Source organism: Camponotus vicinus, unplaced genomic scaffold (assembly GCF_025532165.1).
Source record: "Camponotus vicinus isolate PSW18456_S1 unplaced genomic scaffold, iyCamVici1.0 SCAF_4, whole genome shotgun sequence".
NCBI lineage: Eukaryota > Metazoa > Arthropoda > Insecta > Hymenoptera > Formicidae > Camponotus > Camponotus vicinus.
Genome location: NW_028141976.1, coordinates 1184138 through 1198893, shown reverse-complemented (window position 1 = coordinate 1198893; position 14756 = coordinate 1184138). Strand labels below are relative to the sequence as shown.

General features: G+C 40.4%; 2 protein-coding genes across 4 annotated transcripts in view; both read left to right on the top strand.

Moving 5' to 3' along the window:
* Positions 1-615: 615 nt before the first annotated feature.
* Positions 616-14756, top strand: part of LOC145970119 (uncharacterized) — a 28768-nt gene continuing 14627 nt past the window's right edge. Inside the window, exons 1-2 of one of the 3 annotated variants that reach the window (XM_083096599.1) lie at positions 616-1095; positions 2202-2300. In XM_083096599.1, coding sequence (XP_082952725.1) covers positions 2248-2300 — 53 coding nt within the window. In that variant the 5' untranslated portion in view covers positions 616-1095; positions 2202-2247. The remainder of the gene's footprint in view (positions 1096-2201; positions 2301-14756) is intronic. The other 2 variants (XM_083096598.1, XM_083096597.1) reach the window with 2 other exon arrangements.
* Positions 7788-10371, top strand: LOC145969920 (uncharacterized). Its single transcript, XM_083096257.1, has 2 exons — positions 7788-8623; positions 8696-10371. Exons 1-2 carry the CDS (start codon positions 7929-7931, stop codon positions 10296-10298), a joined length of 2298 nt encoding a protein of 765 aa, XP_082952383.1. The 5' UTR covers positions 7788-7928; the 3' UTR covers positions 10299-10371.

Here is a 14756-nt window from a genome sequence, read left to right as displayed (position 1 = left end):
GCGAAAGCGAGCAGGAACAAAAGTATAGCGCGAAAAAGACGGGATTGACATTCGTTAAAGAAAAAATCGACCGGAATAAAAAGAAGAACGATCGTGGCAAGAAAGGAGGAAAGGCGATAAACGCCATCAAGAAGAAAGACAGCATCGAGAAAAAAGCAAAGCCGAAAACTCGCAGAGACAAAGACACAGCGTCGACAAGCGAAAGCGATACGAAGCCAAGCGTCGTTTATAAAAAATCGAGATCTGCGAAACACCGACAAAGAAAGCGTAAATAATTAAACGCGATACGGAATAACAAAGACTCCTCGAGCGAAGCCGAAGAGAACGATCGGGCAACCGAGAGCGAGACCGAAACCGACGCGAATAAAAGTGTTAGAGGATCGGAAACCGATGAAAGCCGTCCGCCGTCGGACAATGACGACAGTAAGACGAGCGAAGAATCCGAAGACGAAACGTCAGGATACGAAGAAAATTACCGAGAAGTACAACTCGACGCGACAAAACGCGAAAAACGAAGAAATAAAATAAAGCCGCGAAGCAGCAACGACGAAACATTGGCCGGACGGCCGATGGTGGGGCGCCTACTGAAGACCGAGAGGATAAAAGGCGAGGACGCGAGGGCTTGAGAGCTGAGTGCGCGACGAATTTCCAACCGGTAAAGGTAATAAGAATAGTCGTCAAATAACCTGTTCGCGAGATTAAATTACGCGTCGAGACCAAGGCTACCAGAGTGCGAGAAAGTGCTGAGTATGGGTTAACGGTAGCTCATAAGACATTGTGTATCGCGCATATAAAATTAAAGGACTTTATAACAGTTAATTCTGTGTCATATTGTGTGTGCGTGAACATTCCTGTTCTCCTCTCCACAATTTTCCCGGCGTATCAAAGTTGACCCTGGCGATCCCAGAGCGTCGACCAGGAACTGCCAGAGGACGAGGAGACTCCCAAGGGACTTCTGCGTGGACCGGCGCGAGCGGAAAGTACCTCCTGCTGGAAGGACGACTGCCCCCGGAGGATTGCGATCCTGGACCTTGTTGCTTATTGAGGTCAAAGCAACTGGCGACCGTCGCAGAACTCGTCGCAACCTGCGTTCTGGTGAGTGTGACACCCTTTACAGGCGTTTACATACTCGGTCCGGTCACAATGTAACTGAAGTTTTATCATAGTTCTCGCAACTGGTTTTAAACATTTCTTTCCATCTAAAAATTTATTTATACTGTGTTTGCAAAAGTTGGCACCCCTATGTCACGATACAATAGTTCTGTTAAGAGTTCTGAGTTATTTAGAACAAAAGAAAAAGTTCTTGATCACTTTTAAAAATAGTTCTGCCCGTTATGATAATGAAATTCGATTTTGAAAAATGGGGGTGCCAACTTCACGAATTTCGACACATCGAGATCAAATAGTTCTGAGCACAGTTCTGATACTCTTTTGAATAGTTACGGAGTTCCTGATACTTTTTTGAAAGAGTTCTGCCGTTTTTAGTTGAAAAAACATACTTTAGTTGAAAAAACAACTCACGAGTTCTGGCCGTAAATGTTAGAGTTCTGAGTTGCATTCGATAAGCCAAGTATTCTCGCGCAAACCGCATGCCTCTAACTATTATAGTTTCCGAAATATTGATTTTTTAAAATTAACCAACTTTTATGAAAATTTTGGAAAATCACGAGTTCTGGCCGTAAATGCTAGAGTTCTGAGTTGCATTCGATAAGACAAGTATTCTCGCGCAAACCGCATGTTCCTATCTCTTATAGTTTCCGAAATATCGATTTTTTAAAATTAACCAACTTTTATGAAAATTTTGGAAAATCACGAGTTCTGGCCGTAAATGCTAGAGTTCTGAGTTGCATTCGATAAGACAAGTATTCTCGCGCAAACCGCATGTTCCTATCTCTTATAGTTTCCGAAATATCGATTTTTTAAAATTAACCAACTTTTATGAAAATTTTGGAAAATCACGAGTTCTGGCCGTAAATGCTAGAGTTCTGAGTTGCATTCGATAAGACAAGTATTCTCGCGCAAACCGCATGCCTCTAACTATTATAGTTTCCGAAATATCGATTTTTTAAAATTAACTAACTTTTATTCAAAAAGTGCGGGGCTAACTTCACACAGGTCGCCGGTATCGTTCAGTAACGTTCTCAGTAACGTGAGCGAACAAAGAAAGTTAATCTCTTCGACGCGATTTCGATTTTTTTAAGGCGGAACGATTTTGCAACCGTTCACAAGAGATAAAAGATAGACGATATGACGAATTATGATGCCGATATGGATGCCGAGCAAGAGCAGATTTTTGATAGGTAAGAACAAACCCAGTAAGCAAAATGTTAGCAGGTTGGCAGCAGATTGGCAGCAAATTCGATCAAAATCCCACACCAGAACCATAGCCATCTGTGTCCGCATTAAGCTTTTGTTTTGGTGACAGAGTCTGTAAAACATAACCTGTCAACAAACTGTCGGCAGAAACCGAGCAGGATCTGCGCGATGCAATTTGATGTTAGATTGCCAGCAGAAATCGAGCAGAATCTGCGCATGCAACCTGATGGCAAATTGACAGCAGAAACTGCACAAGATTTGCGCTTACTTTTATTAATATTATATAAATGCAACAAAATTGATTATTACAAGTGCTAAATAAGAATATTATCGGCAAGTTAATTACAATTTTCTTCTAAAATGACATATATGTCATATGTTATATCGTAATATATGTTAATGTAATATATGTTATATCGTAGTTATATCTCATATATAGCGAAGGACTAATTAAATTAAATTAAATTAATAATAAAGTAAATGATAAAAGTAAATGTAACTTGTAAAACTGGAGATGTAATTTATTTAGAATTAAATTCTTGCTTTATGCCTCAAATAGGCAGTACATGAATAATTTACCATTTATCATATTGATTCCAATCAGTTTAATATTCTGAATCTCATCTGCTTGTATCAGATATCAGAAATTAAAGTGATAGAAATTAAAATGGTAATTACTATATTTTTAGTCTTTTATTCATATTCGTGACTTTATATATATTTCTGACAGAAATTAGATTACGAGAAAGTACAGCTCACGTAACGGTAAGTGAAGGAACTATCGAATCATGCAAACTCTGTTCCGTTTCTGCCGTCAATCTGCTATCAGAGATTGTGTGCGCAGATCCTGCTCGATTTTTGTTATCAATTTGCTATCAAATTGCGCCTCACAGATCCTGTTAAATTTCTGCTATCAATTTGCCGTCAGTTATATCTGCAGGCTTTACTCGATTTTTGCCGATAATTTGACATCAAATTTCATTGCGCAGATCCTGCTCGGTTTCTGCCGACAATCTGTTGTCAAATTGCGTCGCACAGATCCTGTTCAATTTCTGCCATCAATCTGCCGTCAGTTATATCAGCAGGCTCTACTCGATATCTGCCGAGAATTTGATATCAAATTTCATTGCGCAAATCCTGCTCGGTTTCTGCAACCAATCTGATATCAAACTGTGTTGCGCAGATCTTGCTCAATTTCTGCCACCAATCTGCTATGATAATTTTAAACAAATCCTGTTCAGTTTCTGCTATCAAATTATGTCAGCAGGTTTTGTAACATTTCTGCTGACATTCTGTTATCATTATTTGATATAACAAATTTTTTATACAATCTGCAATCTTACTGTCGATAAAAATTTGTAGCAGAAATTGACAAAATCTGTTTGAACAGACTTTGCTGACTGGGAAAGTTAAATGTTATTGCTTGCAAAATATTGTGTGTTGTAAAATCGGAAAGAATATTAATTTTACAGATATTTATGGAATATATGATTTTTTACATTTTATATATGCGACTTTAGGAATCTTTAAATCGTAGTAGTAAGACTATGAGGTTTCTAACGCAGGGGCTCCGAGGGGGGGTGAGGGGCGAGGGGGAACTGCGGGGGGGGGCGTCACGGGGGGGGTGATGACGTCACGCGGGGGGGGCGTCACGGGGGGTGATGACGTCACGGGGGGTGTGACGTCACGTGCGGGGGATGATGACGTCACGCGGGGATGATGACGTCACGTGCGGGGGATGATGACGTCACGCGGAGATGATGACGTCACGCGGGGGATGATGACGTCACGCGGAGATGATGACGTCACGCGGGGATGATGACGTCACGCGATGGATGAGGGGGTCCGCGCGGGTAGGGGGGATCCGCGGCGCGAGCGATGGACGAGGGGGTCCACGCGGATAGGGGGGATCCGCGGCGCGAGCGATGGACGAGGGGGTCCGCGCGGGTAGGGGGGATCCGCGGAAAGAAGACGGTGGTGTGAGAAGAATAGCGCTACGTGTGGGAAAAGGATAGCGTAAAGCGTGTGAAGAGGACAGTGCGACAAGGATGACACGTGACATCATCAACGTGTGACAAGGATGGCGTCAACGTGGGACAAGGATGATGCATTATAAGATGCCACATAGGTGGGAGCAGGACGACGCAAAGGTAAGTGAGTGATAGCGACGAGCTTGCGAATGAGAGAGAACGATAATAGCGCGAAGAGAACGCATACGAAAGAGAACTATAATATCGCGAGAACAACGTGTGCGAGAGAGAACGATAATAGCTAAGATAACGCGTGCGAGCGAGAACGAAGATATCGCGAGACTTACAACTAACGCGAGACTTATTGTTAGAACGATAGCGCGTAGGAAAGAGAGAGAGAGAACGATATCGCTATACTTACAACTAGCGCAAGAGAGACGCAAAGGATGGGAACGCAAGGAGAGGCGCGTAAATAAATACATTTCTTTTCAATACTAAATATAACATTTATTTTAAAATGTGTGCGTGTATTATACAATTTGTGTGTGTGTGTGTGTGTGTGTGTGTGTCTAATAAAATAATAATAATATAAAATTTAAAAATTTAAAAAAAAAAATAATAATAATATAATAATAAAATAATAAGAATAATATATTTGGGGGGAGTGTGCCGGGCTAAGGAGGAGGCCGCTCCTAGAATGCTAAGGGGTCGATGTGCCGGGCTGAGTGGAGCCGCTCCTGGAACAGAAAAAGACATTTGAATAGTTTTTAATAATTTATTTTAGAACTTTTGATGTAATATAAATTGAAAGTTACTTACAATATTATCCATTTATTTTAATTTGTGCAAATGGGACACATATTGCATGATATTATTTGATGCAAATTTTTCCTGCACTCTTTGCAATAACTGCCTAATAATAGAGCACAATAATCCGTTTTGTGTTTCCTGACGGAGTATACGTTTCGAAACGATGATGCCAATCTCAGAAAACAGTCTGAACAATACTTAGTTCCTTCTTCCACATCATAATAATAATATTTGATGCGACACATTTTTATGGTAATATCCAAATTATTTATTTCCATCGCGTTTAAATGTTTATACTTTTTCAGTCTTAATTCTTCATCATTATCACTGGCATAATCTGAATCCACTAAAGGTGGTATTTCTTCCTCGGATTCTTCCTCAGAGCCATCCTCGTCTGATTCGTCTAGATTATCAACATCCATTTGGTTGCCATCTTCAACGATAACAACCTCTTCAATATCCTCGTCGATGATAATAACATCTTCGTCATCGATGATAATAATCTCTTCTTCAGCCATTGCACTAACGTAACACAAGACTAACGAAACGCAAAGAACAACGAAAGAAATAATATTCTAATGTCGCAGGCTCCTCTTCATTATATATCTTTTAATATCTTTTGTCTCATTCCAACTAGAGCATCACGTCTCATCTACCTCAGCATTTCTCTACATCTTTAGCGGAGCGTGTTGAGAAAAGTATAACTATTCTTATTCGTATGGAAGGAAAGAATTAAAATCATAGATGGAATAAAAATAATTATTTATTGCACGCATCGTAAAGAATATCATTTACAGCACATGTTAATAATTCGCAATCGATTAATGATTCGCTGTTAAAGACGTCACTATTACGTATCGTTTTTACAGCATCGCATACAGTAGTAATATTGTTACGTCGTAAAACAGTTTCAAATTGTTTAAATTTTTCATTTACGAGATACGTATTCTCGCATAACCAATTATGCATATGATCGATACAATTTTCAAAATTAAATAAATTTAATAATGTCGGTGGTTTCATGTACAAAGAATTGTCACATAATGTGAGTTTTACAATTTTCGATTGATACATTTCGATCGATAAATCTCCAATCCTTAATGCGAGAGCAGTCGATTGTAGAAATTGTTCAATGTCTGCTTGCTTCTGCAACAACAAATTCCACGTTGAAAAAGGTAACACTATTTGATTGCCTCGATTATCACCGAGAATCAGTTCCACGTACGACACAGCTCCAACGCTTATTCCAATGTCCAAATACTTGTACGACGTTGGGGTTAGAGCGTATCTTCTTCCAAGTATGCGAGTCGCACGACGAGGCTGAATGCTATAAAAATATATAAATTAGATCAATATTTAAAAAAAAAAATTAAATAATTAAATATTTAAAGATCGAAACTTACGTGTCACATTTTTGCTTCTTACACGGTGGAGTTTCACCGTTTCGAATCGGAACGTAAAAATTCATGTTGATTTCTTCAGTGAACCTTTCACACGCGCGATTGATGCAATACTGATCGTATTAGAATTAATATCAATTCAAATAGTATCGCAAATTGCGATGTAGAGGGGATTATTGCTGACACGACATTTTAATTTCCTCTAAAATTTTGTCGCGCCGATATACGGCGGCGATGACATCATCATCCCTAGAACAAAGATTTAGCTGAATTCGCTAAAATCGAGCGCCGGTGTACGGCTGCTCCCGACGCAACCACGTTAGATTTTTCAAATGTATGTGACAAAACGCGAAATTATCAAGGTTAAATTGCAAACGTTACTCCGGGAATTTTTTTAAGATGAAATCATTCTAGAATGTTCGATGATATGCATGAGACAGTATATAAATCATGCCGTTAAGGTTAAAACACACATCACCCCTAGACAAAGATTTAGCTGAATGTGCTAAAATCATGCGCCGATGTACGGCTGCTCCCGACGCAACCACGTCAGATTTTTTCAAATGTACGTGACAAAACGTAAAATTTTCAAGGTTAAATTGCGCATCAGAACAAAGATTTAGCTGAATGCGCTAAAATCGAGCGTCGATGTACGGCTGCTCCTGATGCAATCACGTCAGATTTTTCAAATGTACGTGACAAAACGCGAAATTTTCAAGGTTAAGATGTGCATCGGAACAAGGATTAACCGCCAAGGTTAAAACGCACATCACCCCTAGACAAAGATTTAGCTAAATGTGTTAAAATCAAGCGCCGTTTTACGGCTGCTCCCGATGCAACCACATCAGATTTTTCAAATGTACGTGACAAAACGCGAAATTATCAAGGTTAAATTGCAGACGCTACTCCGGGGAATTTTTTAAGATGAAATCATTCTAGAATGTTCGATGATATGCACGAGACAGTATATAAATCATGATCAAGAGGCACACCCCGCCAGTAATTTTGCTAAAGTACATCCGGAACTATCATTGGGAAGCGCATTTCGCAAGTGTGTTACAATATGGAGGAACAAAATTTGCGAGAGCAATCCACATTGATTGATTCGCTGGAAGATTACATTGTGTGGGAACAACGATGCGACCAATACATCGAGTCGTTGGAAGAGCAAAGTCGCATCAAGCGACCGCGATTATCGATCGGAAATCGACAATCGCTGATTGCTCGGATCGCGCGCCTCGAAGGGTTGAAAAATTCGGTACGTGGACGTTTCGTACACGCGGGTGCCGGATGTAGCGCGCGTCAAAATAGACTTGATACGGCGTTCGAGAGTCGCGTATCGACTGGTGCGGTGATAAACTATAATCACATTGAACCTCGTCAATTTCTCGATGACGCCAAAGACATAGTGATAGAACATGTGCAGGACGTTATGAAAAAACACTGTAATGTGAAAGTGAACATTATATTTAACGGTGAATTCGTGGCTGGGGATAAACACGCCAACAAAAGTATCAATACGCGAAACTATGAACTCTTTCGCACATCCGATTTACGCGAGTGGTACGAACGACGTGTTATCGAACCCACCCTAGCGTCTCTGGAAGAGTTTCAGGAACGCGACAGCGGGTGGGCTTTGTCGCGAATACTAAATTTAACTGTAAATATAAATAAGTATAATCCTATGCGTGCGGGGTGTCACATCAAATTACCGCGGGAGATTATGTTGAAAAGAGCGGTGATTAATGTACAATCTAAAGACAATGCGTGTTTCGCGTGGGCAGTGGTCGCCGCCCTATACCCCGCCGAAAGAGACACGAATCGGGAATCATCGTACCCGCATTACACGACAGTGCTGAATCTCCAGAACATTGAGTTTCCAGTGACTGTGAACCAAATAAAAAATTTTGAACTTGCCAATAACATTTCTATAAATGTGTACAACATCGAAGACAAGAACAGCATTGTCCCGATGCGTCTTTCGCAGCAGAAGCAGGACAAGCATATCAACTTGCTTTACATTGAAGACGACAACAGCGTCGGACATTTTGCATGGATTAAGAATTTATCCCGGCTCGTGAGCTCACAATTGAGCAAACACAAGAATCCAAAATATATCTGCGATCGGTAAGTTTAATTTGAATAATTATAAGTTATGTAGCAAATTGTATATAAATCTAAAAAAATTTTCTTTTACAGATGCCTGCATTATTTTAATTCGGACACCAAGTTGCAGTCGCATACGGTCGACTGTGGAAAGATGAATGATTGTGCTGTCCGATTGCCGAGCGATAAGGACAAGTGGTTATCGTTCAACAACTTTAATCGGAAGGAGCGGCTTCCATTTGTGGTCTACGCCGACCTGGAATGCGTTCTGGCCAAGACGGAAGAAGAGAAAAACGCATATCAACATCACCAAGTATTTAGTTTAGCTTATTATGTACATTGTTCATACGACGAATCTTTATCGGCATATCATTCGCGTCGTAGCGCCGATTGTATAGCATGGTTCGCCGCAGACCTCAAAAATTTAGCGTTACGTGTAAAAAATATTTTAAAAACAAATGTCCCCATGGTAAATTTGACGTCCGAAGAGTGGGAGAAATTCCATAGCGCCACTCAATGTCATATATGCGAAAAACCGTTCGTGCAAGACGATACACGCGTTCGCGATCATTGCCATCTGACCGGGCGGTACAGAGGTCCAGCACACTCAAATTGCAATTTAAATTATAAAGAATCTTTTTGTATTCCCATAGTTTTTCACAATTTATCCGGTTATGATTCACATTTCATTATCGAGGAAATAGCCACATCGTTCGAAGGGAAAATCGAGTTACTTCCGATAACAAAAGAGAAATATATTTCGTTTACAAAAGATGTTTGTATGGATGAAGAATCAAAAAATCATGTAAAATTACGTTTCATCGATTCATTCAAATTTCTCGCATCGAGTCTCGACAAATTGGCATCGTTTTTGGACAAAGATAAACTCAAAATTTTAAAATCAGAATTTCAAAATTTATCAACAGAAAATTTCAATTTGTTAACGCGAAAAGGTGTATTTCCGTACGAATACATCGACTCTGTAGAGAGGTTGCAAGATACGTGTTTACCACCGCGCGAATCGTTTTACAGTTCCTTGACCGGTGATACTGTATCCGAGAGCGATTACGCGCACGCCGAGAACATCTGGATGCGATTCTCCATTCGAACGCTAGGCGAATATAGCGATTTATATCTTAAAATTGATGTCTTGTTATTAGCCGACATTTTCGAAAACTTTCGAGATAAATGTATCGAAAGTTACGGACTCGACCCCGCGTATTACTATACTCTCCCCGGATACACGTGGGACGCCATGTTGAAACATACCAAGATCACGTTCGAGCTGCTTACTGACATCGACATGCTTATGTTCATCGAACGTGGTATACGCGGCGGTCTGAGTCAATGTTCGGGTAGATACGCTCGCGCTAATAACAAGTACATGGAGTCGTACGATCCATCGAAACCATCATCGTACTTGATGTACTTTGATATAAATAATTTGTACGGATGGGCAATGTGTCAACCGTTGCCTTACGCCAATTTTCAATGGGTCGACGATGTGACCAATTTTGATGTATCATCCATCACGCTAGATTCGCCTACAGGCTATGTCCTCGAAGTGGACCTCGAGTACCCGCAACATCTTCACGATGCGCACACTGACCTGCCGTTTTGCCCGACACGCGACAAACCACCTGGCAAGCGGGAATTTAACTGCTTGCAACGCTATACGATAAGAAGCGTTACGTGATACACTATCGCAACCTGCAGCAGTGTACGCGTCACGGTCTTCGCGTAACAAAAATACATCGAATTTTACAGTTTTCACAATCTCCGTGGCTTCGAAATTATATAGAATTAAATACACATTTTAGAACATTGGCTAAAAATGATTTCGAAAAAAATTTATATAAATTAATGAACAATGCAGTGTTTGGTAAAACGATGGAAAATGTGCGCAATCGTGTCGATGTTAAATTGTTAACAAAGTGGGATGGTCGGTATGGCGCAGAGGCAATGATCGCGAAACCAAATTTCCACAGCAGAAGCGTTTTTTCAGAAAACTTAATCGCTGTGGAATTGCGCAAACTCGAGGTGAAATTCTACAAACCGATTTACGTGGGTATGTGCATACTCGACATATCCAAGACATGTTTGTACGAGTTTCATCACGAGTATATGACGCCAATGTATCGCGACAAATGCCAGGTAATGTACACCGATACGGATAGTCTCATATATCACATTGAGTGCGCGGATGTGTATGAGAATATGAAGCGCGATATCATCAGATTCGACACGAGCGATTATGCAGTGGATAACGTGTACGGTATACCGCTTGTAAATAAAAAGGTACCGGGCCTGATGAAGGACGAAAACAACGGTACCATAATGACCGAATTCGTCGGGCTCAGAGCAAAGATGTACGCGTTACGAGTGAATGGAAAAAAGGACACGAAGAAAGTTAAAGGTGTCAAGAGTAACGTTGTCGCGAGAACGATAACGTTTGACGACTACATGCGGTGTTTGAAAGAAGAAATTGAAATGACGCGTCAGCAGTCGTGTATACGATCTAAACTGCACCAAGTATACACGATCTGCGAGACGAAAATTGCTCTGAGTCCGTACGACGATAAGCGGTATATCGTACCCGAAACCACCGATACGTTACCGTGGGGACATTATAGAATACCATTGTAAATAAATGTATATTTTATTTATTATTAATTGTATATTTTGTACATAACCATGTATATATTTTTATATTTAATACACTTTATATATTTTTATATTATTAAATATTTATATATTAAATTATTTATATAGTTTATATGTATATTATTTTAATAAATATTTATAATACACTATTTTTATGTATCCAAGAGTTGTATGATTTATCCATTCCCAACCATTTCACGTATACGTCATCACCCTTTTCCCGCAAAATTTTTTCCACGAGATATACGTCGGGATTAGCGACGCGTTGTAATTCGTATTCGTAGAATCCTCCAGCGACGGGATCTCCACGCGAATCTTGGAGTATGAATGTCGCGGGATTAGTTTTCTGCACCTCGACAATCTTAAAAACTTCGGTCGTCCAATTAGGTGTGAAACCTTTTTCAAAGATGGTCTTGTATTTGCTTACGCGTACCGAATCGCCTACTTTAAATTTTGTCAGAGCCGCAATTTTTACGTTGCTATACACCGTATTTAAAAGTTTTTCGGCGATCGCTGGAGTGACGTCGGCAGGTCTCATACCGATGGTGCGATGTTTTCGCGTATTGTACTCTGCAACGAGTCGAGATAACTCGTCGATCCATTTGTAATTTCCGTTGAGCGTAAACATTTTCCACATATTGTTTTTCAAAGTACGGTTGAATCGTTCCACGACCGAGGCTTTCATAATGGAATACGTCGAGTAATGATTAATGTTGTGTTTCTTCATGAGTTTCTGCACACTCGCGTTGTAAAATTCTTTTCCTCTGTCGGTTTGAAAATTTTTCGGACACCTTTTATCGTCTCCAATAATCTTTGCGATCGTTTCGGACATTTCGTTTCCGCTCTTGCTCTTGAGCGGTACGGCCCACGCATACTTGCTCAACACATCGATAACTGTGAGTATGTATTTATGACCCTTGTTGAGTCGAGAATACGAACGCATGTCGACCACGTCCGCCTGCCACAGATCGTCGTATCCGCGTACAATGACGCGTCTTCGTGGAAAATTTCTTCTCGCCGGAGCATGTAGTTCCTCGACAAGTTGTCGCTTTTCGGAGGTGTTTATCTTCTTTCGCACGTTTGATCGAGGCATAATTAATATTGCGATATTAGTATGTCTCGTTTACTGTGTCGAGTCAGATGTTGCATATCTCAGCACATTCTTTATCTCGCCCATCATTATTCGTAGCGCCTGCACGTGTGTTTCAAGCGTGATAATTTTTTGCTCAATTTCTCCCTGTCGATCTCTCAAAAGTTTATCCACATATCGTTTGTTGACAGCGTCAGTATCAGTTTCCGGTTGCGCTACACGTTGAATCTTGCGCGACCTTGCGTCAAAGCCGGTAGTAGTCTGGCAGAGAGCGTTATCGCGAACGTAATTTCTCAATAATCCATTCCATTGATAGTACAAATTATTCGACGTTCCGAGCGATAATCCAAATTTATTAATCGACATTTCGGTACCGAGAACTTTGACGGAATGACATGTATCGTTGACGCATAGTTTAATTTATAATAATGCCAGCCTCGCGAAGTTCTTCGATAATTGACAAGATTTCATTGTCGTGAGCATTGTTGCCGGCTCGACGCGAGGCGTCCAGCAATCGCAAACGATCTACCAATTCGTTGGGATCGTTCCAATGCACGTAATCGATCATGTTGTCGCTTAGCGTCATGGTGTGCGGCGCGTCTATACCTCTTCCCACCTTTCTATCGGGGAATAATGGTGCAATTATATATTTGTACTTGTATCCTTTGTTACTTTTAATAGGATTATTAACTTTGTTGTCACGTTTATGCGCATTTGTTGCTTTTAATATACTTTGATATTTATACAAATCGTCTTGAGTGTATTTTTTATGATTGGGAAATTTTCTAAAAATCAAATCGTAGATACCTTCGGATCCCGTATATTTTATTCCATCGATAATTATATTATCTTCCATGTCCACATCGAAACGTTTATCACCGAGCATCATTCCTTCGCTGGTAAATTTAACACCGTAGACGTAATCCATACTCTTATTTTTATCAACACTCATGATAGCTCCTATATATTTTTGCGCTAATGGACCAAAATGATCTCGGAACGTTTTCTGACCTTCGGACGTTTCTAATTCATGTCGGACCGATGTTACAAACGAATCGGGCGTGGTCTCATAAATTTCTTCGACGGACGGGGATGGTATTGTTTGACGCGGTTGTACTTTTATCGGAGTAGAAACAGTAGCCATATTAGAAAATTGTTTCCTTCGTTTCGATCGATTCGGTGTCGAATATATCGGCGAATCGTTTATCGGCATATTTATCCGTGCTCGCTTTATTCCTTGCTTCGACTCTTTTATTTTTTCCTCGTGCTTCTCTCCAAACGTTAAACTCAATGGTTCAATTTTCGGCGCATCAGATTCCGCAGTATTTTCGATAAGCTGTTTTAAAGGTTCGGTAATTGGCTTAAATTGTCTTTCCAATGCAACGTCTTCCTCCATTTTACCAGTTTTCAAAGCGCGATATTTTTTGCGAATTGATTCGCTCATTTTTGCAATCTCTATCGCAATCTTTTCACGATTGTCGTTCATGATGCTTGATCAATGTGTCGATGACGACTGATCGCTTTACGGTATCGCGAAATCATTAAATCCTCTTCTATATCGTCCATTGATCAACGTGCTGTCTTTATCAATGACTACGAAGCCATATTTGCGTTGCCAACATTTCTGACACAATGTGTGGAAATCGTCGTAAGACATGTCGGTATTTACATGATCGTTGTATACATGTTTCAAGTTTGTGCCGTCTTGTTTAAATAAAATCAAAAGATTCGCATTGTCGCGTATAAGATGCTTAGGTATCTTGGCATACGTTTGACAAAGATAGAAACAGTCGACGCTCGAGTGTCGACCCATTGCAAAGTATTCTCTTATCGTATCTTGCTTGTCACATGCCACGTCATCAAAGATAAAGATGGAATTCGGAAGCGCCTCGCTCGGTGGAATGACATCGCTGTTATTAGAGAATGTGAAATAGCCAATTTCGTCTATAGGTGCTAATAAATTTTCCAAGTATCTATATTTCGGTTGTTGAAGCGATTTCGAGTATACGTACGCGTTCTCGAAACGTACACCGTACGGACTTTCTATCAAACTAATCAACACGTTTGTCTTACCGCAGTTTGAAGGGCCGCAAACGATACCGCGTATAGTAGTCGGTAGCATGTTTCCATGCTTGCGTACTTTTTTCTCCGATATTAGTCTATCGTTGAAATTTGATACTTTGATTATCCGCGCTTGTCGCACGAACCGCATGTTTTCTCTTTCGAATCAATTTTGCGAATGATCACGAGGGGGGAGACCTATTTATAGAGGTGTCTCAACTCGAAACCGTTCAGTATCAAAATGTTTCTCCTTCTGTCGGATGAAAGAGACATTTTCCGGCTTACCGCCGAACAACTGCAGTATATCCCAAAGATTGTTTTACTACAAAATTTTGGTGA

Coding starts and splice junctions, on each gene's coding strand:
- LOC145969920 (XM_083096257.1), top strand. CDS start 7,929: ATGAAAAAACACTGTAATGTGAAAGTGAACATTATATTTAACGGTGAA. Junction 8,624..8,695: donor CCAAAATATATCTGCGATCG/GTAAGTTTAATT, acceptor TTTCTTTTACAG/ATGCCTGCATTATTTTAATT.